The following is a 25,409-nucleotide window of genomic DNA, read 5'->3' as shown; positions in this document are numbered from 1 at the left end:
GCTTAGCATAAATATCTCCATTTTAGCACCTCTAGACATGTTGAAGTCATAGTAATCAGCAATTAGCCTCAAACTTTAAGGGTAAAAAACTTTTAAACAGTCATGCCTTATTAGTACAACATTCACTTGGCATGTGTTTTCACCATTTCCCCAACATAGCCCCCTTTAATATCTTTAATATCTTTAATATTGCTTCTCTAAAGTTTTATCCCATCTTTACTTAAAGAGCAAATCTGTGTTATAGAGAGTTACGCTACAGTGTATTCTGTTTTTCCACAAGTACGCAGCCATTGCACATTGCTAAAGCAAACACATTTAACTTAGTCTATCATTCCAATCAACATGTTGCAACTCTTACTGCCAAACCCATCTGTCTCAATCTTTCTTACTGCCAGTCACAGCAGCAACATAGTCACAAAAGGATGTACATCATTCCTCCCTCTTCCTGCAATAGATTTGAACAGCATGCATGAAATGGAGCAGACAGCACTGTTTCAAGCTGTATCTGCATCTCAAAAGAAAGATGCCTTAATAAAACAGTGGCTTAGTCTCAACTGGAGTATTGCATCCAGTTCTGGGCACCACACTTTAGGAAGAGTGTGAAGGCATTAGAAAGCATGCAGAAAGGATTCATGAGAATGGTTCCAGTGATGAGGAACTTCACTTACTTAGATAGATAGAGAAATTGGAATTGCTCTCCTTGGAGAAGAGAAGGTTGAGGGGAGATTTGTACATTCATTCATTCAAGTTCATGAGAGGTCTGGACAGAGTCGATAGGGAGAAACTATTCCCATTGATGAAAGGATTGAGAATGGGAGGGCACAGATTTAAAAAAATTGGCAAAAGAAGCAAAAGCAACTTGAGGAAAAGCATTTTCATGCCGTGATTGGTGAGGATCTGGAAGGCACTACCTGAGGCTGTGGTGGAGGCAGGTTCAATTCAGGCTTTCAATATAATATTGGATTATTACCTGAAAAGGAAAATATTGCAGGGCTATGGGGAAAAGGCAGAGAGTGGCACAAAGTGAGTTGCTCCTTCAGAGGGACAGCACAGACACAACAGGCCAAATGCTCCCCCTCTGTGCTGTAACTATTCTATGATTCTGTGATTCTATAATATTTGAGTGTTCTCACTCTCCTTTCTTGCATTAAGGCAATGATGCTAATGGCCTTTTAAACATGGTGCTACTTCAATATGCACCGCCAGCCACTGAGTGGTTGTCCACCCCACCTGCCAGCTGTTAATTGGCTGACTGGCGCGAGATCGCTATGGGGATGAGAGTCAAGGCAGTCCTAACCATTAACTGTGTTTCTCTCACCACAGATACTGCCTGACCCTGCTGAGCATTTTCAACATTTTTGTTTTTATTATGCATTTTACACTACTTCATTAAATTCGTCAAACTCAATTTGGGTGACCAGTGGATATAAAATGAAAATATGGAATCATTTTCTATTCACATCTATTGTATTATGTGAGTAGATTTTATGAGCCTGTCCTATTGCGGCTTTAGTATTTATACCACATAATGGGAGATAAAAAAGCAACTGTAAAACTAGGGGGCAAAGTTTACAAAATGATGGCATCTGATATTTTGATATTAAGCAGTGTGAGGCCACCTGAGAAAATTAATGCTTTTCCTCTAATCAGCTGTCCTGATTGCTGTGCTAACATTGAATAAAAACTCATTGGCTGGATTTTATGTTCCCAAATTTGGCACCAGGGCAGATTCTGCAGGGAAAGGTGACAGCATCTGTATGGTTTTTAATGGCATTTTCCTTTTGCTGTTTTTGTGCCTTTAATAAAAACTAAAGACCAATTATGAGAGCAGAGGGCTTTTACAATTCTAGCTGTGACTGACTTCCTGATCACCGTGTTACCCCTCTGCTACATGACAGCCCTGCTTACTGACCGATTGGGTACGGATCCCCCCCTACTTCGCATCACAATTTCTCAGAACCCACAAGTTATGTATTTGTACCAAGGTGTTGATCATATTCCACTGTGAAAATAACTGCAACAAAAATTCAATACTATATTATTCTTTACAGTAACTCAAAGTCACAAGAGCTGACTATACTGTGGCATCTAAAAACAGCCATGAGAAACTTAAAGCTGGCCCTGATAATAAACTGCACTGCTGGAAGCGAGCAAGGGGAATGGTTTCTGGTCAGGAAGCAAGCTTCCGATGCACCTATAATTGGCTCCCTTTCTGCCGGACAGCTACTAATTGGCTATCTGATTGGACTCACAAGAGACAGCGGGTCGGGAGTGAATGAATCCCTCCAGTCTCCATTCTACCTCCCACATCTTGCTGAGAAATGTAAAGTCCAGCCCACTGACACTTACACCTCATTATGCATTTGTTGCAATTGCTCAGAGCTTTTAATCAAAAACAGCTTGGCCAACAGAAAGAAGAATCACTTGCATTTACTTGGCATCTTTCATAATTTCAGGACATCTTAAAGCTCCCTACAGCCAATGAAATACTTTTGAATTGTAGCCATTTTTCACACAGCAAAATCCCACAAACAGCTATGTGATATTAACCAGGTCATCTCTTTAGCAATGTTGATGGAGGGATAAATATCACCTGGAACCAGGAAAACTTCCCTGCTCTTCTTTGAATCATGTCATGAGATGTTTTACATCTGTCTAAGAAGGAAAAACGGAACCACTGTTTAATACCTCATCTGAAAGATGGGACAGATTATTACAGACGGGGGTGAAGCAAAGCAGTCTAGAGCTGCTCTGCTCCATGCCAGCCTGTCCCGCAGATGTCATGTGCTGTGGGCGGGCTAAATTGGGGCAGTGTGGGACTTCCACCTTTCATTGAGGAAGAAATCCTGCACTCGGGAGCTGCTGGCCAATCCGGCACAAAAACAGCGCATTAGTCGGCACTGAAGGGACTGTAACAATGAAGAAGGTGGTGGCCCCATGGATCCGGGAGACAGGTAATTCCAGGATCTTGGGCAGGGCTGGTTTGGGCAAGTTGGGGGGGGTGGGGGGGGGGTGCGGGGGGGAGGGGTAGAATTGGGGGGGGTGGGCGGTGTAGTTGGGGTGGTGTGTTTAATGGAGCAGGCAGGCAGGAAGAAAGGAGGGGCTTCTATCCCAGGGAGGCCCCCTGATTTGCAAAGGATATTCCCCTGAAAATGGTACCCGCCCTTCTTCCTTCCCTTTGAAATTAATTTTCAATAAGCGGCCTGCCCACTCCCGCTCAACTGCCTATGCCAACCATTTTATGGGTTGAATTTTAAATAGATCTGTCGAGAAGCTCTATTTGCAGCTGGTATATTTAGTGACCGCCTTGGTGCCCTCGGAGACGGCGTGTTTGGCCAGTTCCCCCGGCAACAGGAGGCGGACGGTGGTCTGGATCTCCCGGGAGGACATGGTGTGCCGTTTGCTGTAGCAGATCAGGCGGGAAGCCTCTCAGGCGATGCGCTTGAAGATGTCGTTGACGAACGAGTTGATGGCACCCATGGCTGAAGAGGAAATGCCAGAGTTCGGGTGGACCTGCTTCAGCACCTTGTAGATGTAGATGCTGTAGCTCTCCTTGCCGCTTTTCTTGCGCTTCTTCTCACCTTTGCTGCGTTTCTTGGTGGCAGTTTTCTTTGGCCCATTTTTGGGGGCCATGCCCTTCGCCGCCGCTGACAGTGTAACTCTTTCAAGTACAAACACGTTTCCATCTGTTCCTATTCAGATGAAATTACATTGTTTCATAATTTGCCATGGTGAGATTTGAACTCTTGATCTTGGGGTTACAAGCCCAGTACCATAACCACTTGGCTATCATACCAGAACTCCGCTGACAGTGTAACTCTTTCGAGTACAAACATGTTTCCATCTGTTCCTATTCAGATGAAGTTACATTGTTTCATAATTTGCCATGGTGAGATTTGAACTCTTGATAATCTTTTAAATGAAAACCAAATCAACAAAATTGGGATAAATCAGGCACAGCCCCTAATTCAGGTCAGCGGTAAAACCAAGAACAAAGTTTAAAGGAAACTTACAAACTTTAAATCAAAATGTGATTAAAGGGGTCAACAAAACACTCCAGTCCCCGCGGTGCCCACCGAGCACGGAAGGCCTCGAGAGTGCCAGCAGACACCGCGTGCTCCCTCTCCAGGGACATCCGGCAGCAAACGTAGCCGCGGAAGAGGGACAAACAATCGGGCGGGACTCCCCCGTCGATCGCCCGCTGCCTGGACCTGTTAATGGCCAACTTGGCCAGGCCCAGGAGCAGGTTCACGAGGAGGTCCTCCTCCTTCCCGACCCCCTTCCACACCGGGTGCCCATAGATCAGGAGCGTGGGGCTGAAGTGCAAACAAAACATCAATAAAAGGTTTTTCAAATAACTAAAAAGGGAGTGCAGCCTACAACACCCTATGTATACATGGTCCACAGACTCCACAAGACCGCAAAAAGGGCACGTGTCCTGAGAGTCCGTGAACCTATGCATCCTCTTATTATAGGGGACTGCTGCATGCAACACCCTCCAACCCAGGTCCCCGATAGAAAGGGGGAGGACACCTCTGTAGAGGGCCTCCCATCGGGGTCCTCCGCCTCCGGACGGCAACAAGGCACGCCAGGGCGTGTCCAATCGACGGACAAGGGCGAGAAAATGGAAGGTGTGCAGCAGCAGTCCGTACAAAAAGCCCCTCTTTGCTGTGCCAAAAGGCACCGAAGGCATGTCCCCGAGGCGGCTCATATTGCGGGGCACCAGCACCCGAGGGAGAGTTCGGGGCTTGGGGCCAATGTGGAATTCCGTCCGAACAGGGGAACGCTCAGACGGAAGACCACCGCGCACCTGGGCCGCCTCAAGACCCAAAATAACGTCGGGTCCGAGCACGACCGTTCTCAGGTCTTGGATGGCATCGGCTGCGACCTGGACACTCACAGACGCGCGTCGCGCCAACTCCTGCGGGAGCATCCAGCCCAGTCCTCCGCCACCCAGCACGTCCCCGATTCTGGTCACCCCTGCGGCCACAGCCCTCCTCTCCGCCAACCACTGAAAAGGACGGAGGGGCGGATTCCTGAGCAGCGGCTCTCTGACGATAGCCGCTACTCCTGACGGGGGAGAGCTGCGTTGCGAGGCGACCACTTTCCAGACTTTGATCAGGTCCTGGTAAAAGACGGGCAACGCCTGCAAGGAGCCACTGAGCCCAGCTGTTCTATAAACAAGAGCTACACGTCATAATTCAGGCCGCGCACCTGACGGAAGAAATACGTCGTCAGGGCACACCATCTAGGAGGAGGCTCGACGTAGAGGTATCGCTGCAGGGTCTGAAGGCAGAAAGTCGCCACCTGTGTGCATAGGCAGACTAGCGCCTGACCACCCTCCCTAAGCGGGAGACTCAGAACCTCAGCAGCGACCCAGTGCAATCTTTTGTCCCAGAAGAAGTCGACTAACAATCTCTAGATTCTTGTGACAAAGTGCGGGGGAGGGGTCAAAGTGACCAGCCGATACCACAACATGGCGGCGATCAGCTGGTTTATGACCAGAACTCGACCTCGGTAAGATAGCACCAGGAGCAGTCCTGTCCAGCGCCGCAGGCGAGCGGTGACTTTCGTCTCCAGTTCCTGCCAGTTTGCCGGCCAGGATTCCTCAGCGGGGCAGAGATGGACCCCCAGGTAGAGGAGGCTGGTCCTGCTCCAGGTGAAAGGCCTGAGCTCCTCGGGTAGGGGATCCATCTGCCACTGACCGACCAGGAGTCCAGAACATTTGCCCCAGTTGATCCTGGCAGAAGAAGCGGCAGAGTAGACCTCCTGGCACTCGCGCATCCTCCACAGGTCAGCCGGGTCACTAAACATAAGGAGCACGTCATCGGCGTAAGCCGAAAGGACCACCCCGATGCCCGGTCCGTGCAGAACCAATCCCGACAACCTCCTCCGCAAGAGGCACAGGAAAGGCTCCACGCAAATAGAATACAACTGGCCAGACAGGGGGCAGCCCTGACGTATCCCTCTCCCAAAGCGAAGGGGCGCCGTCAGGGACCCGTTAACCTTCACTAGACACTCCGCGGCGGTGTACAGAAGTCGGATCCGGGCGACAAAATGCGTCCCGAACCCGAAAGCTCGCAGAGTTCCGAGTAAATATCCGTGATCCACCCTGTCAAACGCCTTCTCCTGATCGAGAGACAGGAAGGCGCTCGACAGACCAGCCCTCTGGGAATGGTGGATGATGTCCCGGACCAGATGGATGTTATCAGAAATGGTTCGGTCCGGGACGGTCTAGGACTGGTCAGGGTGGATCATGTGGTCCAGCACGGTGCCGAGCCGAGAAGACATGGCTCGGGCGAAGATTTTGTAGTCCGTGCTGAGGAGGGAGACCGGGCGCCAGTTTTTAAGAAGGCGGAGATCCCCCTTCTTCGGCAGCAGGGCAATCACGGCCCTGCGCCACGAAAGGGGCATCTCCCCGGTAGCAATGCTCTCCCCCAGGACCCCCGCGAAGTCGCTCCCCAAGACATCCCAGAACGCCCTGAAGAACTCCACAGTCAGCCCATCTAGTCCTGGGGTTTTGCCCCTAGAAAGACTGTCGAGTGCGCCGGTCAGCTCCCCCAGACTTATAGGGGAGTCGAGCTTTCCGGCGCACTCCGGGCCGACCTGCGGCAGGTCCTCCCACAAAACTCTCCACCTTCCTCACTGGACGAATCCGGAGAGAACAGGGCAGTGTAGTAATCTCGGGCGATGGCCCTGATGCCCTCTGGATCCGAGACAAGGGATCCGTCGTCGGCCAGCAGCATAAAGAGCTGCTTACGGACCCCGTGCCTTTTTTCCAGCGAGTAGAAGAAGGGGGAGCCGGGGTCCATCTCCTTAAGGAACCGGATCCGCGACCTCACGAACTCGCCCCGAGACCCGACCAGTTGCAGGTCCCGCAGCGCGCCCTTCTTCTCATCGTACACTGACCGCAGGGCCGGGTCCGCGTCGGGCTGGCGGAGACGTGCCTCCAGGTCGAGCACCTCTTTCTCCAACTCCTCGACTCTGGATTTGCATCTCTTTGTCAACCCCTTCGCGTACTCTTGACAGAAAACTCGGACGTGAGTCTTGCCCACGTCCCACCATAGCCTCAAGGAGGGGATTTACAAACCCATTTCCATCTGTTTCAGATAAAGTTACATAGTTTGCCATGGTGATATTTGAACTCTTGATCTTAGGATTACAAACCCAGTACCATAACCACTTGGCTATTTAGGCCAAGTCCTGCTGACAGTGTATTATCAGGGGTCAATTGACTTGTTAACAAGCCCAATTGACCCTTGATTATTTATTTAAATATGGCAGGCAGGCTGCTGATTTTGGCACCTGCTAACCACCACTCCCGCCTCTTGATATTATGGGATGAGCTAAGGTGTGGGTGGGAAGTTTGTGTGGTGGGCACCCACCCTATTTCACATGGCCCCTGTGGAACACACGCCTGGCAGGGGTGCATAAAATGCATCCTATGGCATCTCCAACAATGCAGTACTCTCTCAGCTCTTCAATGGAATGTCAGCTGGCATTACTAGAGCAGGACTTGAGCTCACTTCTAACACAGCGATGAGAGTTCTACCGTTGTGGCATGGCTGGCACTATATATTCAGTCCAGCTCTCAACAGGTATTAGTCTGAAACCTGTATATATCGCATGTTCCTTACTGTTGAGTGACTTTTTTTGCCCAGATTATATGAAGTTGCAATTCAGAACCAATTCACCTTTCTGTCTTACACTGCAGTGAACATTAGTGAAATTCTGTGGCAAATACTTCACTGCGAACACATGGTGAGTCATTTGCACTGTCACTATTTGGGTAGTAACCTGACAGAGTGAATTAGGTGCCTCTTGTAGAACTTGCCTGATTTCCAATCCATTAACTTCAGCGAGCTGGTGATTATTACCCAGGTGATAGAGTTGAAAATGCCCCCCACTCCATGCCCATATTGCAGAAAGTAAGTAATTCACTTTATAGCTATTGAGTGCACTTCAATTTCTGTTACTCCTATGTTTCTGAATTGCGCTTCTAATGGAACAGTTGTGTGGACCACAAAATCAAAGGAAATTCTGACTTACTGAACCTATTAGTTCCCCATATGAATAACCCATTGTGGGCTCTACCCGATTTAATCCTGTGCTCAGAGAACATCCTGCAAAGGTTAACCAATTGTTTCAACCTAACCAAGCAAAGCTCATAACTGTCTATCTAGCCTTGTAACCTATGTTGTGCATTTCTGATCAGTTGCTTTCTATGATGGGAGCCCTGTGATTTCATCATTAACCATAGCTACGGTCTTCAGCCATGGTCCTACGCTGGGTATGAACCTGCTTATCTTCTCAAGTATAGGGCGTTCTGCTGCTTTTTACAGCTGGTGATTTTTCACCCATTGAAGTAAATGAGAGAAAGCATTAACTAATTTTGTTGTGGATTGTGTCATTTAAATAAACCTCTCAGACTAGTAATACCTGGCCCGGCCTTTGGATTGGAATTGGATTGGGACCTGGAAGCAGGGTGGTTTTTTAATATACTTGCTAGTTTTGAATTGTGTAGGGCAAACTGGTCTTTTAGGGGTTTTACCCCCATCAGAAATGCTCATGTGCTTTCTTTTAAATGGTCCTATGTTGTGGTCAGGACAAATTAAGCTAAACTGGAGCAAGTTTTGACAATGTCACCTTACCTTTTTTGAGCGACTTCTGATAGACAGTACAGTCGCACAAAAAGGGGACATCATTTATCCTATTCCAACATGCTGAATAGCAGTACCAGTGCACCTTCCCAGGCCCAAGTTTTTTTACCTTTTGCTGTAGATTCACATTTGACTTTTTGTGATATAATAAAGATTCTCTAAAGAATTGGGCCTTGGGCCTTATTATAATGGAGCAGATATAGAATTGTGTAATATTGGAGGAGGATTGGGGGTTGCGAGCTGTGGCGATCTGAGGGATGGGGCGGTTAAATGTGGAGTCAGCACCAGCACTTTTGTTGGTTCAACATGCAAGGTAAACAAATGTAAACAAACTTTCCTTTCGGATTGCAGATCTACAATCTTTGTGCAGTCGGCAATGATGTTGGCTGCCTCAGGGCAAACCAATTTTGCCAAGCCTCAAACAGACATTAGGCCACTTAGCTGGAGGCCTAATGGCTGCTTCAGGTGTGGGTAAAGGTTGCCTATATTTTCCTTTCTTGATATGTGCGGGCAGCACTTTTCCAACTGGAAATGTGCACATGCTTCCTGTCTGCCATTCTGGGGGTTTATTAGTCTAGTTATTGCCTAAGGAACAAGCACTGTGTGGCTGAATATAGTCCTCCAATGGGAAGGGCAGTGGCTCCGATGTTGGTGCTCTAGTATGCCATGAAGATGAATGCTAGAATGTGAGGGAACGATTGATCCTAGATTCACAGTTGGGAAGACTGCGAGCAGTAATGGTCACTTCTCTGTGGTAAAAGAGGATAAGACAAAGGGAATGTGGCTCTGATGTATGATTGTGTATCTTGATCATTTACAGAGCAGCATTGTGGAGGAGCCATGGGGCCTGGGTGGTTATTTGGGCCAAGAAATGGTATAGGCAGTGCAAGAAGTGGACAGGGGAGAAAAAGCAGCCCTCTTAGAACATAGAGTTTTGGGGTACTTGGTGGCGCAATGTGTTAGCTGCCCGAACACAGTGTTGGGACAAAAATACAATTACTACTAAATAGGCAGTCGCTCTTGAACTTCATGGATAGCTGTTTGGGGGAGAAAAGAATTAATACCCTTCAATCAGCAATTCATCTGAACTCAATGGGAAAGACACATCTAACCCATGTTATACCTGGCTAGAAATGTTTAACACTGAAACTGAAGTAGTTGTATGGAACAACATTCTATTTCCTGGGTATTGTTATTCCTAGGCTGGTACATTTCTGTTTTTAAAATACGGGAGGGTAAAATTCCTTCTGACCATCCTGCTCTGCCAGTTCCACTGAGGGATCATTATGCACACGGAATATGCACTGTCCAAGTGGCCCCTCCCAAAACGTTCATGACACTTTCCCTTATTGAAGGGTCAAAATGACAGCTTCTGCTGCACTGATCAAATGGACATGTCCTTTCATAATGAAGTGCCAGCTTAAGCTGAAAGGGTGACAGCTACTTTTTGTAAACAACATCTATTTATTATTCAGCTCTGAGCTCGTCAGACGCCTCGGCTGCCGAGCTCAGCTGGGTGCGTAGTGTTTATGCAACAACTCTGTGGAGACTGACACATGCTAACCCACTCTGACCAAATCCCCCGTGGTCTCCTTAAGTGCCTGGGATATGGGCTGCTGTCTGCCATGGATTGAAATCTGCCATTTTCCAGCTGAGCCTCCCAAAATCATGACATGACTGGTTTTGTGTCATTCGCCCCTTCCCCTATTGTCTCTTTCCCTTTGCAGTTGGATTTTATTTCAGTGGTTAGGTGGACTGTTTGAATGCTCTTGATGCAGGGACATGATTATCAACAAACAGTAATTTTTTATCAGAATATTTAGATACTTTGAATTCCTGGTGCAAAGCAAAGCATCCAAAGATATCTTCCTGCCCACCCTCACTTTCTTCGCTCCACCACTGGTGATAGTGCCATCAGTCATAAATCCAATACTCTGGAATTCTATTGCTTTTGCCTGTCTAAGACACCCCACTCCCCCACCACCTCCCTATAAAGCTCGTGTCTTTGATCAAGTATTTTGGTCACCTCACCTAATTTCAATTTTGATTCAGCATTCATTTTATTCTGTTCACACCAAAATGTCTTGGGAAGTGTTACTACGTTAATGTAGCTCAATAAATGCAAGTTGCTGTTGTTGCTAAAGAATCATCTCCTCCATGTCAGCCTCAGACCAGGTCATTCCCAGCTGAAGTATTGGCCCCGAAGTTAGCTCCGAGGTGGGAAAGGAGCAGGGGAGGGCTGTTTTGATCTTGAGTTTCCCTCATGTTCAGGTGATTCCTGTTGTCTGTCTCCCTTTCCCTGCAGCTCGCCAAACTGATCAGCTGCAGGGCAAGTGCTCTTCAGGCTGCAGCACCAGGCCACAACCAGAGAGTGGAGTGGAGGGGTGGGGTGGGGGGGAGCAGAAGCAGGGGAGGGGGATGGGAAGACTTGAGGGAAAGATTGGAACAGTCAGTGATGGAGGAGAAGGAGATAGGATGGGTTTGAGGGAAATTGGAAGGGTCAGTGGGGGAGATCAGAAGATTCTGGCGGGGAGGGTGCAGAAGCTTGAAGGGTTGAGCTGGATGTTCAATCACTTTCGGAGGTGTGGGTTGTTTAAACAGGTAAACTGGATCCAACAGGGGAGTGTAAAAGCAGCTAGCCTCTGGATGCAGTCGCCTCACCTCACTTTAACCAATGGGTTTTCTGAGGCCTAGGGAGCCTGGTAAAACGAGGCTAATTTTAAAGTTTTAATATTCTGTGCTATGTAGTGTTATGAGGATGTGCTGATAGAAGATATAATTTCTATTATTTTTATTTTTCTGGTTGGACTTTTAAAAAAACTGGGACCTCTCTACAGGTAATGATAAAACCGCCCAGGCTGCTGCAATGCACTGAAGTCCACATTCCATCAAGTGCGATAAAGACAGACACGCAACCCCTGGGTACTTGAAGGATGCCTTACCAAGCAGGATAGAGGGAATAAAAGACAATGCTATACAGTACACAGACTGTGTGAAGCTGTGTGCCCTCTCTGTCTCTCCATCTCTCTCTCTCTTGGAAGGGCTGTACCAGTTTGCAAAATAACCATCCTGAGAAGAGAAATTTACTACGAACTGAGTGTTTTTCAGGAAAAAAACATTGAAATCTGCTCCATGTAACTACAGCCAAGAAGACAGGTGAACAAAACAGCTGCACTGTTGAACCACCATAACAAGGTCAGCCAAGGAACAGCTAACCATATACTCCCCCATCTTATTTTTATGAACTGTAAAAATTCCTATAAGCCTATCCTCTTACTTTGCCATCTGTACAGGTCTGTGTGTGTCTGCCTGTGTGTGTGTGTCTGCCTGTGTGTGATTGTCTGTCTGTGTCTATGTCTATTTGTGTGTGTGTTCCCATACAAATATGCCTTGTTTTTTTTTAGTTGGGAAATACTTTTAATAAACTTATCTTGTTCTTTGTTTAACCTAAGAAAACCTGTCTGACTAAATCTTTACAACCTAGAAGTGAAAATAGTGGGATTCCTGCAGTTTCAGCAAAGAACATCCTCTCTAAATTCACATAAAACCCTGTTACAGTCAGATCTGGAGTGGGAGATCAAGGGGGTCATTTCACCCCTCCTCATGCGGTCATAACAGTAGCCTCATTGTAATTTTTTAAATGATCAACCTGCCTCCAGTGATTGGTTACCTGGCTCCATGCCGCACCTCCATTAAAACCATTAATGGGCAATTTGGAGATGGCTTGTGGTCTGATTTCAGCTTTTTTTTTTTGCATTTTTACATAGCACAAATCAACCTGTTTTGGGGGTTAAAACCTCCACCCCTCAACTTTGAGTTATGTTCTATGAAAACATAGGTACATGAGGTACAGAAAATGGCAGCCTAGATTTTCTAATACTTCACAAGCTGTCTGTCCTTTGTGACAAAATTTGGAAACTCAGTTTAAAGCCTGTTCATTTTGGGAAAGGCACTAATTTGAGGACTAAATATAATTGACAATCAACACCTGTGTACATTGGTCAGTCAGAGCTGATGATGTGGAGGCTGTGCCCAGATCTGGAAAGCACCAGAAGGTGTGGGCCCTGACCATGATTGCAAAGCTACCACATCTCCACCAGCAACCCTACCTTCCCTGAGCTTTCCTGATTGAAGGGGTGACCAGAAACTCTTGGTAAACAATTAAAAAATGGACCATCCAAACCTGGTGCCCTGACTTGCCCAAGCTCCCAGTCAAGAACAACTGTAGCCCTGTCAGTAATGTAGTTCTTTAAGAATAGAAGTGTCCCTAGGATTTGTTAGACACTCCATGGATGTTACTGCAGGTGCCGTGTAATCTATAATGTAACTGTGTTGCACTGTGACCAAAGCATGTAAATTCTGTACACCTGACTAAATTTAGCACAGGGCATGCCTGAGAGGACACATTAAATTGGGCAAGTCTGCCCTCTCAGATGGGTGTAAAAGATGGCATCTGTTGTAGAAGAGCAGGAGATCGTTCACTTCAGTGTCCTGACCAAAATCTCTGTCAACCAACATCGGTCAAATCAGATTATATAGTCGGTGCCACATTGTGATTGTGGGACCTTGCTGTGTGCAAATTAGTGATGATGTTTCCTATATTGACAAGACCTCAAAAGTAATTCAATGGCTGCAAAATCCATTGTGACATCCTGTGACCATTAAAGGAAATATATAAATTCTGTATATCTTTCTGAAGGAAAATTGAGCGGATTCAAAACAGATAGTCAATTTGCAAAGCAATGTCTGCAATACAATGACTGGCATCTGTTTAGAGCTTTTAGGCAGCCAGCTAGACCCCAACTCTAGAATCCCATCCCTTTAACTATCTGCCTCTCTGTCTCTTCCATTAAAACTGATCATTTTGACCAAGCATTTTGTAGAATCATAGAATAGTTCCAGGACAGGAGGCAGCTATTTGGTCCAATGTGTCCATGCTGGCTCTCTGCAAGAGTGACTCACCTCATCCTTTTCCCCTTAAAAAATATTTTTCTTCAGATCCAATTCTCTTTTGAAGACCTTGATTGAATCTGCCTCCACCACACTCTCAGGTAGTACGTTCAAGATCTGAACCATATACTTTATACAAAAAAATTCATATCACCATTGCTTCTTTAGCCAATCATCTTAAATTGATGTCCTCTGCTTCTTGATCCTTCTGCCAATGGGGACAGTTTTTCCTTATCTACTCTGTCCAGACCCCTCATGATCTTGACTGCCTCTATCACGCTTCTTCCTAACTTTCTCTTCTCCAAGGAAAATAGTCCAACCACTTAATCAAAATTCCTCATCCCTGGAACCATTCTTGTGAATCTTTTCTGCATTCTCTCTAATGCCTTCACATCTTTCTTCACATGTGGTGTCCACCTTTCCTAATGTCTCCATCTTTGGCTTGGTGTCAATTTTTTTTTCTGATTACACTCTTGTGAAGCACCTCTGGATGTTTTACTACATTAAGGGTGCTTTAAAAATGTAAGTTGTTGTTTGGCACTCATGACACTCTATTTTCAGTATCTATACTGAAAGAAGCAGATACCCTGAGGTACAAAATTGAATGCCATTTTATTTTTCTCTAAAATGCAATTTTATATTTAATTGAACAGATTTAGTCTGCTTGAACAGTGTGGGCTAAAATTTACACTTGGCTCAATTATGAAATAGGAAAGGTTAGAAATTAGGGTAAAGTATAATCCTCTTCCCGCCTTTACTGGCATTTTAACAACTGCTGTGGGGCTCGGAACCACATGAGAGGACTGCCAGTTGGACTCTGTGGGGATCCTCTTTTTCGGATACTCTTTGGACCCCACCCCAACTGCAATGCCTGGCCCCGTGACAACAGTGCCACCGGCCCTCACTGAACACTCCTCCTTTGCTAGGGCTTGCCTATCCAGCCCCAGCACCCACTTTTACCTAACTTTGTGGGCACCGGCCACCGATGCACCCTCAGGCCCCAGATGCAGCCCCAGCAGTGACCACAACTAATGGTGGTAGTGCTGCTGAGGCTGCTTAGCTGCTGGGCCTCTGATAGATTGGCAGCTCCAGGGAACTGGTGGCCATCCTTAGTCGGGGTTGCCCACCCCACTCCCAGCCCCGCGCAACCACCAACCCACCCACCACTATTTGCAGCCCCGGTGTTGGGACCCCTGCCACCTCCATTAAATCAAATCCTTAGATTGGTTGGGATGTCCAGGTCATCAGTGGAAAGGTTTGGTTGACATGAGAGGGAGTTTGAAGATAGTGGGGGGACTGTCAAGTCCCTCTTTTGTCGAGGAACTCTTAACTCCCCACAACTGTGGGACTCAGGAGAGAATTATGGCAAGGAAGTACCGAACTATCTGGATTGGGCCCAACTTCATATTCCCTTACCCCACAACCTATGCAGTTGTTGGTCTGATTCTGAAATGCCTTGCAGCTGTTTTGTGCATGCTGGTGTGGGGGACGGGGGGAAGGGTTATAGCTGGATCATGAATAATAGCTCTCAGCTGCACTGAACCATGGCGGACTGTTAACATGTATACACATGTTCTGTGAAGCCTGTAGCATATTGTCTCCCTCTGCCATGTAATGTGAAAGATATATACCTAAAGTGATAAGGCATGCAAAATTTGTGTTCAATAAAAAAAATGAATAGGAAAATTCTGTGTTTTCTGAATCAAATTATAAAATTTCTTTTTAAACAGAAGACCATTCTTCTTAATTAATTTTGATCTTTCAGCTCTAATAACTGCAGACCATAGAGGGGATCTGAAGCCAGGTTCTTGCATTGGTTATCTGTGTGCCAGATGTGTTTGTTTTATGGATGATTTCATTACAGATGTTCTAATCTGGGTTATGTTCTTTTAATTATTCCTCAGAGGAAAACAGCCCAGTGAAATTCTTTCAATCTGCTTGGGTTTGACAACAAGAGTTCACCTCAAATAGAAAGTAATACTCTCAGGGGCAGGGAACATCTGATTAACCTTGTGAATATCAATTATACCCACAGGGTTTGACCTAACACTGTTGCTACATCTCTTTACAAAGCGGAGGTGAAAAGCACAACAATTGAAGTCGTCAACAATGACATTAGTCCTCCAGGCAACCTAGAAGATGTAAACAACATTTTCAGGTCAGTGATTATTGCTGAATATAATACCCAGGGTCGCAAATTCACTTCTAATTCACTACCTGGGACACACTGATCCTCTAGTGCTGCAGAACTGCACATACATGGACTGTCAAACACATTTGACAAAGCATCACACAGGAGGCTTATTAAGAAGGTTGCAATCCATAGAATAAAGGGAAAGTCATAGTATGGATTTGAAATTAGCTCAGTGTCAGGAAGTAAATAATGATCACAGAAGGATATTCTTCAGATTAGGAGATGGTTTGCAGTGGTGTTCTCCAAGAGTCTATTTTGTGCCCGTTACTCTTTCCAATTTTTATGAATGATCTAGACTTGGGTGTAGGGAGTAGCATTGTAAACTGTGCAGATGATGCAAAACTTGGCAAAGTAGTAGATAATGAATATGTTTGATTATGTCTTTCTAGTATCTGTTCTCTGTGTGATTAGTTAAGTCTGGATGTGGTTATATAGAAAGAGAGGCAAGCTGCTGTTTGCACGAGAGCAGACATTTGAAAGCACTGGATACAACTCCTGTTCACACATATAACCTGGAGTGTATCAGCTCTGCGCATGTCTGAGGTATAAAACACAAACTTTTATCACAAATTTGTTCCTAAGTGCACAGAGATCACAGAGCCTCTTCTAAAGCTACTGCACAAAGATGCACAATGAGAATGGCCAATTGCACAGCAAACAACATTTGACCCATAAAAAGGTAAAGATAGCATCTCTGCCACTCTTCGCACATTTCAACCCACATGTGGAAATGCATGTCATAGCAAATGTGTCAGGAAATACAATAGGAGCTGTACTCTTAGCATTAAAGGAAGCAAATGACCAATTGCTTATTCATCACACCCATCATCAAAAACTGAACACAAGTACTCCAGTGGAGAGTGGTAAGCACTAGCCTGCATCTACACTTGGAACATTGGCACATGCGTCTCTATGGTAAAAGGTTCACTCTCTACACTGATTACCAAGCACTGTCTACAATGTTAGCTACATCAGGATCTGGTCACTGACCTCTACACACGTACAGGTGGTTAGATCATTTTCATCAGTACAAATTTGAGTATCTCACAGGTTCACACAACCAAGTTGATTACGCAGAACCACAACCTTAAATTCGTAGATCTCAAAGATTATTTCTGCACTTAGAAAAACTGACACTCTGAACTCTAAGAAATAATTCAATGTACATATGTTTGTTTTTCAAATGGTTTAATTTAAAATAAGGTCTTTAGTTTTGCAAGGGGAAAAAGATGCACTGTTCAATTGTTTGGTGTTAGATTATATGTGTTTGGTATCTGTTGTCTGTGTGTGATTATTTAAGATTAGTTAAGCCTGAGTGTAGTTACTTAGAAAGAGAGACTAAACTGATGCAAGCTGCTATAAGCATGACAGCAGACATTTTAAAGCATTGAATAACACTACTGTTTGCACAAATAACCTGAAATATATCTCTTAATATCTCTGAGGCATAAAAAAACAGTGATCAGGGTAGATTCAGGAATGTAGATAGGATGTTGAAATTGGCAGAAGCATGGCAGATTAAGTTCAATATGGGGAAGTGTGAGTTGATGCACTATGAGAGGAAAAATATGGAAAGAAGGTAACCTATAAATGGCATGATTTTGAAAGCTGTAGATGAACAAATTGTCCTTACTGTCCATCCTTAAAGGTAGAAAGACAAGTTGCTAAGATGGTTAAGGAAGCATTTGGGTTATTTGGTTTTATAAACAGGGGTATAGAATATAAAAGCAAAGTGATTAAACTGGAATTTTATACATCACTGGTTAAGTCTTAGCTGGAATATTTTGGATAATTCTGAGCATCACACCTCAGGGAAGATGTAAGGTCATAGAAAGGAAAAAGAGAAGGTTTACGATGATGTTATCAGGGATGAGGAACTTCAGTTCTGAGGAGAGGTTGGAAAAATTAGGATTGTTCTCCTCAGAACAAACAAGATTAAAGGTGACTTAATTGAGATTTTCAAGATAATGAGAGATTTGAAAGAGAATAGAGAAAAATGATTCCCTCTGTTGAGTTATTCAATAGGTCAGAGATTTAAAATAATTGACAAAATATCTTGAGGGGAGATGAGAACCAAATCATTTTCTCTCAGAGTTGTTGGGTTCTGGAATGCTCCATATGAAAAGGTAATGGAAGCTGATTTCATGAATAATTTTAAAAGGATGTTTGACAGTTATTTGAGCATGGGGAACTTACAGGCTTATGGCCAAACAACAGGATTGTGGAACCAAACAGGACTCTTCTTTCAAACAGCCAGCAATAGCAGAATGAGTCGAATGGCAGCCTTCTATGCTGTAATTTTCTAATATTCTATGATGTCTGATCTGCATCTTAACTCCATTTTTCCTGCCATGGCTCCATATTTGATATTCTTACCCTATAAAAGCTAGTCAATCTTGGTCTTGAAAACATCAATTGACTCCTAGAATCCAGAAACTTTTGAGGGCAAGAATCTAGATTTCTGCCATCCTTTGCGTGAAAAACTGATTTTGCTTTTGATTCTGCTTCTGCCTTGCTCTAATTTTAAGATTATATTCCGTTGTTCTGACTTCCATTGCCAGAGTAAACAGTTTCTCTGTATCTAACCTATCAAGTACTTTTAAACATCTTGGTCAAATCACTTTTCAAATCTTCCGTACTCAAAGCAGTACACAAGTCACATTTATGCAAAGGTAAAATACTGCAAATGCTGGCGATTTTTATGCAACCTGTCTTCATAATTTAATCCTGTGAACCCTGGTTTACAGGTTTATCTGTAGTCTACTCTCTCCAAGTGTAACATATCTTTTCTGAGTAAGGTTGACAAAAACGAATGGGTGGAAACCACCAAGACTGTAGGGTGTACAGTAGAAGTTGCCAGTGTTCCGAATGCGTGCCAATGGCTCTTACTGCTCACGAGCTGTGAGTTAGTTGGTATCAAAGTTCCTGAAATTGCTGCCACCTTTGGAGAATGAAGGCTTCAAGCCTCATTTAATAAAGCTGCTAGGCAAATACATTAAAATCAACTGAAGCGTCAACGCTGTTTTGTATCATTCTATTTGATTCCACCTCCAGAATCTGTCACATGCTGTTACATTTCGCTTACTTGGCTTTACCTTGTGATTGTTAACAATATGTTTCCAATCTTCTGAGCTGAAGTTAAGTAGGTTAAATAAAATGCACACATTCAATTATTGTGGTATGACTGAGTATCAATGAGATGATAATGATTAAATTGTTAACTCCCAGTTACCATTACTCTAATGTGCACAAGCTCTTGCCGCTTCTCACCCACAACCATTGACGATCATTTAGAAATTTGTCATTTGAAATGATTGATGCAAGAATTTCGCAACAGAATTGTTTTGTTGCCAACTATAACTCACACAGGATAACGACACCAGTGATAATGTGATTAAGTCAAAACCTGTGGAAAAGGCACTGGGATGTGATGGCCCTTGGCTTTGATTATTTCATTTCTGTGCCATTGAGCCACACTGTGAGGGAAGCGTTAATTTGTAAAACTTGTTTGCTCCCTCACATTGTCAAAAATATATATATATTTCAAGGCAACTAGAGATTTAAAGAAAGATGAAATTATGTAAATCCCAATGGAACAATTGCAACATGTATGTTCATGTTACCAGCCCAGATTTTGCTGTGGTAACGATGGTGAACCGTCACTGTTCACCATCATTATTCCACTGAAACTGTGAGAGAATTTGGGAGTCTGGTCATGCGCAGAATGATATGGAAACTGAGAAGTTGCTCTCAGTGAGACCAGACTGTTCCATAATGTGCGCTGTAGGGCTTCCAACAGACTGCAGTCTCCATTGCAGTCATGAATTGATGGAAAACTTCCACTTCTACATATTTAGTCTCACTGTACAAACCCTTGAAAACCCTTGTCGAATGAGGTGTAACTGGGTCTCAATGTTGTAGTAACTTCATAACTACTGCTAAACACCCTCACTGGCTCTGAAAATTTAATCTTATATTCATGGAGTATCAAATTTATCCATATTGATCAAAAGATTCCACATATTTTTCAAAAGATTTTGCTTATTTTTTAAAAGTCTGTATCTTTATTTTAGCTTCTATCATTATAAAATCATGCACTTATTTTGGTATCCAAAAATTTAAGTTAAAAGCGAAGGCAGGTATGTGTTTTAAATTTCCTTGTTTGCAGAGTGTGAATACTTCAACTTGGTCGGCTGCTTCTCTGTTTACTGACATCACTGCTGCTGCACACCAAGATGTCCCCTTGGCTTTGTGCTAGAATTAAATTGCCAGAGAAGTAAACTACTCCATAGAATTCGCTAGATTATTATGAGGAGTTTTCTTCAAGGTCAGCAACAAATATCCTTGCTTGGCCACTGAACACAAAATCCGAACCATTAACATGGATCAAGAGTTCAAGCATGATGAGCTGAATTATAAAAGATGCTGGATTCTCCCACCCTTCCAACTAAAAAGTCAGGTGGGGAAGCCCAGAAATGGGAACCCCGGCTGCCTTGCAGCCATTTAATGGCCAATTGGCCAGTTGTCCCCCTAGGGACAGAATATCCCAACTCAGAGAGTTGCTGGTTAGAATGTTGGAGAGATGCATGCAGCATTGGATCAGGATGTGGGTAAGTGCACGGGGGTCTTGTTGAGTGCCAAGCTGGCAGGCCTCAGCAAGGGGCTGGGGGTTTGAGGCTTGAAAAGGCCATTGAAGGAGGGGAACCAAGGGTGGGGTCAAACCTTGGGTACCCCTCTGATAGGTGCACAAGGTCCTTTAGGGAAGGCCCCCCATCCACCATCCACCTCCAGCCCACACGGGGAAACCTGTCAGGCTGGTTGCTTGGCTCACTTTAATGCTCACTTAAGGACTTCAACTAGCCCACTCACAGGTGGACCACCCAATGCCACCCCCACCTCTGGTTAGATGATGGGCAGGTAGAGCGCTGGATTTAAGGAGCCTTCAAACCTATTGGTGGGGGAACCTAAAATCCAGTCCAATATTTCCAATACATATTGGAGTTTTGCATCACCTGCAATCTTTGAAATTATGCTCAGTGGACCCAAGTCCAGGTCATTAATTGTTGTGAATTGTATTGAGGAAAGATTACATGTGGGCTCACAGCAGGCAGCCATAATTGAACTAACTTTATTTACACCTCCCCAACAGAGCGAGCAGCAGAGAGGGCAATATGGCAAAATGCTCACGCATCTGAGGCATGGTGCATGGACTCAACATTTGCTATAGCTATCAACTTTTCACTGACTCTTCAATATCTCTATCTATCTTTGGACACCAAAAATAGCTTCTTGCTACTGCTTTCATGCAGATGATCCCTTTGTACTCTTGATGAAGTTCGTCCAATTATCTTTCTCTAAATCTTGGTGGAGTAATGACTCTTAAATCCAATAGGAGGTAGCCTTGATCTACACTCATTTCATTTCTATGTATGAAATAGTTGTGTAATTTCTCATCATCACACTCTTTAGGCCAGCCATTCATGTTGTAATTGAGCATTTTACTGAGCATCACATCTTTACTGAAGAGTTTCTTCACTAATTTCTCTGTCTGGCACTGGAATGTCATTTGTGTAAGTTAAGTCATTCATGGATAGCTCAGTGAGTAGGAATGAATTAGTCTTCAAGGGAAATCTTGAAAGAACATCCACATTTGCAATGATCAGCTGACTCACAATATTTAATGTCATACTGATGGGTCATCAAAACCAATGCCCATCTCTGAAGCCATTCTACCGCTAGGAATGTCACTTCCTTCTGTGAACCAAATATGATAATACGGGCTTGGTGATTAGTTAACAAAGTGACCTTCCTAATGTACAAGTATTTGTGGAATTTAGTATTACCATTTATGATCACTAATGCCTCTTTTTCAACTTGTGAGTACTATTGCTTTGATTTTTTTTGAAGTGCTCAAGCATATGCTTACAAGTTTCACCACACTGCCTTCCATTATGTGAGATAACGCCACTCTTAACCCCTGTGGTGAGGCATTGCACACTAAAACCAATATTCTCTTGGGATCATAGCGGGTCAAAACAGTATCACTAGTCTTCACTTCTTCAGATGCTTTCTGAAACTCCACAGACATCTCTCAATCTATTCCATCTTTAAGTAGTTGATATGGTGGAACAAATGTATTAGCTCATTCAGGATTCAACTTAGAACATTCATAGGGATCATTGTGTATTACTCCAAGTTCTTCTTTGTTCTCTGATCTCTGCTTTCAAAATCCCCTCATCCTTCTCCTGCATTGAGTGGATGCCTTCACCATCTATTTGGTGACCCAGTTATGTTATACTTGACCCCATGAAGCAACGCTTGTGCTTTTTAGCTTTGATGCCATACTCCTGATGTCATTCTGGGACTTTGTTCAACCTTACAATGTGCTCTTTCTCTTACTGCTAATTAGAATGTCACACACGTTTCATCCCATTGATCGCACTTAAACCATGATGCTCTGGAACACTGCAGGAGCAGCAGACCCCCAAAAAGTAGCTTTTAGTTCTGGTACAACCCTTTGTGTATATGAATGGTAAACAGCTCCTTGCTCTTATCATTTAACATGACATCAATAAGCATGACTTTCATTAAACCACTCAATTAAGTCAGTCAAAAATAAATCTACTGATAGAGCATCCACAGCCCTTTGGGATAGAGAATTTCAAAGATTGAGTGAAGAAATTTTACCTAATCTCAGTCCTAAATGATCAGCACTTTATCCTGAGAATGTGCCTCCATGTTCTCAATTCCCCAGCCCAGGCAAACAACCTCTCTTTGCCCCAAGTCCCTCAATCCCTTTGGCTACCAATGTCAGATTTAAAATGTACAATTGGTAAATCAACAAATGGGAAGAGAGTTGTATTAATTTTATTCATGATATTAATCAGGGTTTTTATTAATGGTGGCCATGTTGTAATCAGGAGCTCGGCCAATCCCATCTTCTTAGCTGAGATGAATAGAACAAAAATGGAAGGCGACAGATAAGTTCCAGCCTTTAAGACGATGAACATTGCCTTTTAAATGAGTTATCGGTTAATGGCAACATTCTAGGCTGGATTTTCAACTCAGAATCGGGACCCCAACCCCTGTGTAATTTCACCTGAAACTATTTTGAAATGCAAATTCCCTAATTGGACAGGAGGCGCATTTGGCACCCAATTCACAGCATCGATGTCTCCAGGAGGCGGGAGCTGCCTGCAGAGATAGAATGGTAAAGGCAGACGGCAACCTTGATTAGGCCTGTTGCTGTCTTTGCAAAGAGAGCAGGCATCACGTTGGGGTACTAGCAGTATAAACACTCAAGCAAGTTGTTCACAGCTAATTGAGAGGTGATGTGATTGGATCTTGTCCCAGGTCCCAACATTTTCTCATCTTATATAAAAGAACTTTCACTTTCCCCAGCACTGAGCCCAGCAGTAGTGCACTAACATGTACCAGACTGTTTGGGTTCACCGAATTCCCAACTGAAAATTCCCTTCTCCCTCCCCCGGCCCGTTAACCAACTCCTCAAAGAGCTTTACAGGCCGTTAACTTGGGGCGAACTGTTCCTTGTTTCTCTCTCCTGCTCTTCCTTAGAAAATTAGAGTGTGCCAGAGTTGTCGGGATCCAAAGATGTCTTCCGGTAATGCAAATTTTAAATCACACCCGCACCCATTCCCAACCCTGCTAGTAATTGAAAATCCGGCCCAATGGGTCTATATTTTTTGTTTTAGCATTTTGGTATGATTCAACCAAATCAGAACCCAGCAACAGACGGTAGATGCCCTATAACTTGTTGATTTCTACAACTCAGTCAACTTTATAAGTTGTTGAAGATCAAACCAGAAAGAAAGGATGTGCATGTAATTCAGCCATAATATCAGTCCAAACAAAAGTCAGCCATTTTGTACTACACACTGCAATGAAAACGTAAACCTTACTGAAAACCAATCATTCTTCCAGTTTGTTTGGTTCTGAAAATATTTTGCTCCAATAAAACTTTTCATTAAGGTGGTTGACCTAAGTTTTCTCCAAAGGTTTGGTAACTATTTTTCCTTTTATCTAAAACAAACATGTATACTTTTGAAGTGATAGTCCACGCAAGTGAATGCCCGTTGTTGTACAAATGTCACCCTACGCAAAGACACACTCATGACCAAAATATGATTGATAGGTTCCAATTTCATAGCAAAAATTAAATGCATGCTTTTGCATTTGGGGTCATTGTGGTTCAATTTCAAGAACAATCAATGTAGAAATGACATATGCCAAACAGCTTGTCGCTCCTTACCTACAGGTGACAATTCAGGCACACTGCCAACGTATGGTCCATCAAGAAACTTGGGCTCACTGTCATTAATATCCTGGACTTTGATAATAAATTCCGATTCGGGCTCCAGAGGTCTATCGGTCAGTCTGTCCCGTGCCTGAGCACGAAGCGTGTAGTAGGTTTTCTCTTCACGATCCAATCGCTCTGTAGCATGGATATCCCCAGTGATCTCATCAATAATGAAAACTGTGCCAGCACCTTCCCCTGATATGGTGTATTTTATGGAGCCATCTCCCTTGTCCGAGTCTGAGTGAATCTAGAAAAGAGAAAGAAGCAATTGTTGATCACCTGGTTAGTTAGTCATTTGAGAGCTGTTTGTGACTAGATTGACCCCAATTGCAGCAAAGGAAGAACTCAATTCAGGCAATACTGAGAGGCTTCAGCTTGCAAAAGCTTTCACATGTAAGATCAGTAGGTTTTTGTTGGGTAAAGATACCAAGGGATATAAAGCAAAGGCAGGAAAATGGAACCGAGGTACTAATTAGCTGTGATTTAATTGAATTGTTACCTCAAGGAGTAGTGGAGGTGACAAGCATAGATGTGGGGAAGCTGGTTAAGCACCAGAGGGACAAAGGAATAAAATGATAAACTAATGGGATTAGAGGAGTGAGAGGTGGCTCGAATGGAATATAGACCAGTTGGCCTTATGGCCTGTTTCTCTACAGTAGCCTCTACATCCATCTGTGTAACAGCCCCGAGGAGCTACTCTTCTTCCGCATGTTCTGAAGCTAGCATATGGGTATCAAAGGATACATGATATCACAAGGTAACAGTGACAGTTCTGTTGCCTGGAGACAGACAGCAGAGATCAGAGATGAATCTAGCTTCATTGTAGATATGCATTTACAGGATGTTGCTGAGTTCTACCAGTGTGTAGCCTAGCTGTGTCTGGAGATGTGGTGACCTTTTTCATCAGAGTACCTTCTGAGTATGATGATCTTTTGAGTTTCATTTATAAATAGAGTGCTCGTGGTGTTGCTGGGCTTTGACTCAACACAATCCAATACTAGATTCCAAAGTGGTTTATTTTCCCATGAGCTGGAAATTGGCCTGGTCCTTCATTTATATATTTTTAAATATATTCAGGCTAATGAAGATGAAGTGGGCTTTACTCATTTTGATGCTCCATCTGTGGTTGATTATAGCATAAGAAACCACAGTGAGAGGAAATTTCCTCTCTTCATTGCATAGAGCAGACATTTAAACTATTATTTTCTTCTTCTACGGTTGTGTTCGTTAAGTATAGGATGTAGCCTTTCTCATTCCTTTACATGAGCGAATTCTGCCGTATATTGAT

The 25,409-nt window shown here is 44.0% G+C and overlaps 1 protein-coding gene across 1 annotated transcript in view; it reads right to left on the bottom strand.

Moving 5' to 3' along the window:
* LOC121287540 (cadherin-22-like) overlaps window positions 1-25,409 on the bottom strand; it is a 764,370-nt gene that overhangs the window by 674,961 nt on the left and 64,000 nt on the right. The window contains exon 4 of the mRNA XM_041205473.1: window positions 24,074-24,368. Coding sequence (XP_041061407.1) covers window positions 24,074-24,368 — 295 coding nt within the window. The remainder of the gene's footprint in view (window positions 1-24,073; window positions 24,369-25,409) is intronic.

The sequence above is a fragment of the Carcharodon carcharias genome, chromosome 14 (assembly GCF_017639515.1).
Source record: "Carcharodon carcharias isolate sCarCar2 chromosome 14, sCarCar2.pri, whole genome shotgun sequence".
Classification (NCBI taxonomy): domain Eukaryota; kingdom Metazoa; phylum Chordata; class Chondrichthyes; order Lamniformes; family Lamnidae; genus Carcharodon; species Carcharodon carcharias.
This window is presented reverse-complemented; position numbering and strand designations above follow the sequence as displayed.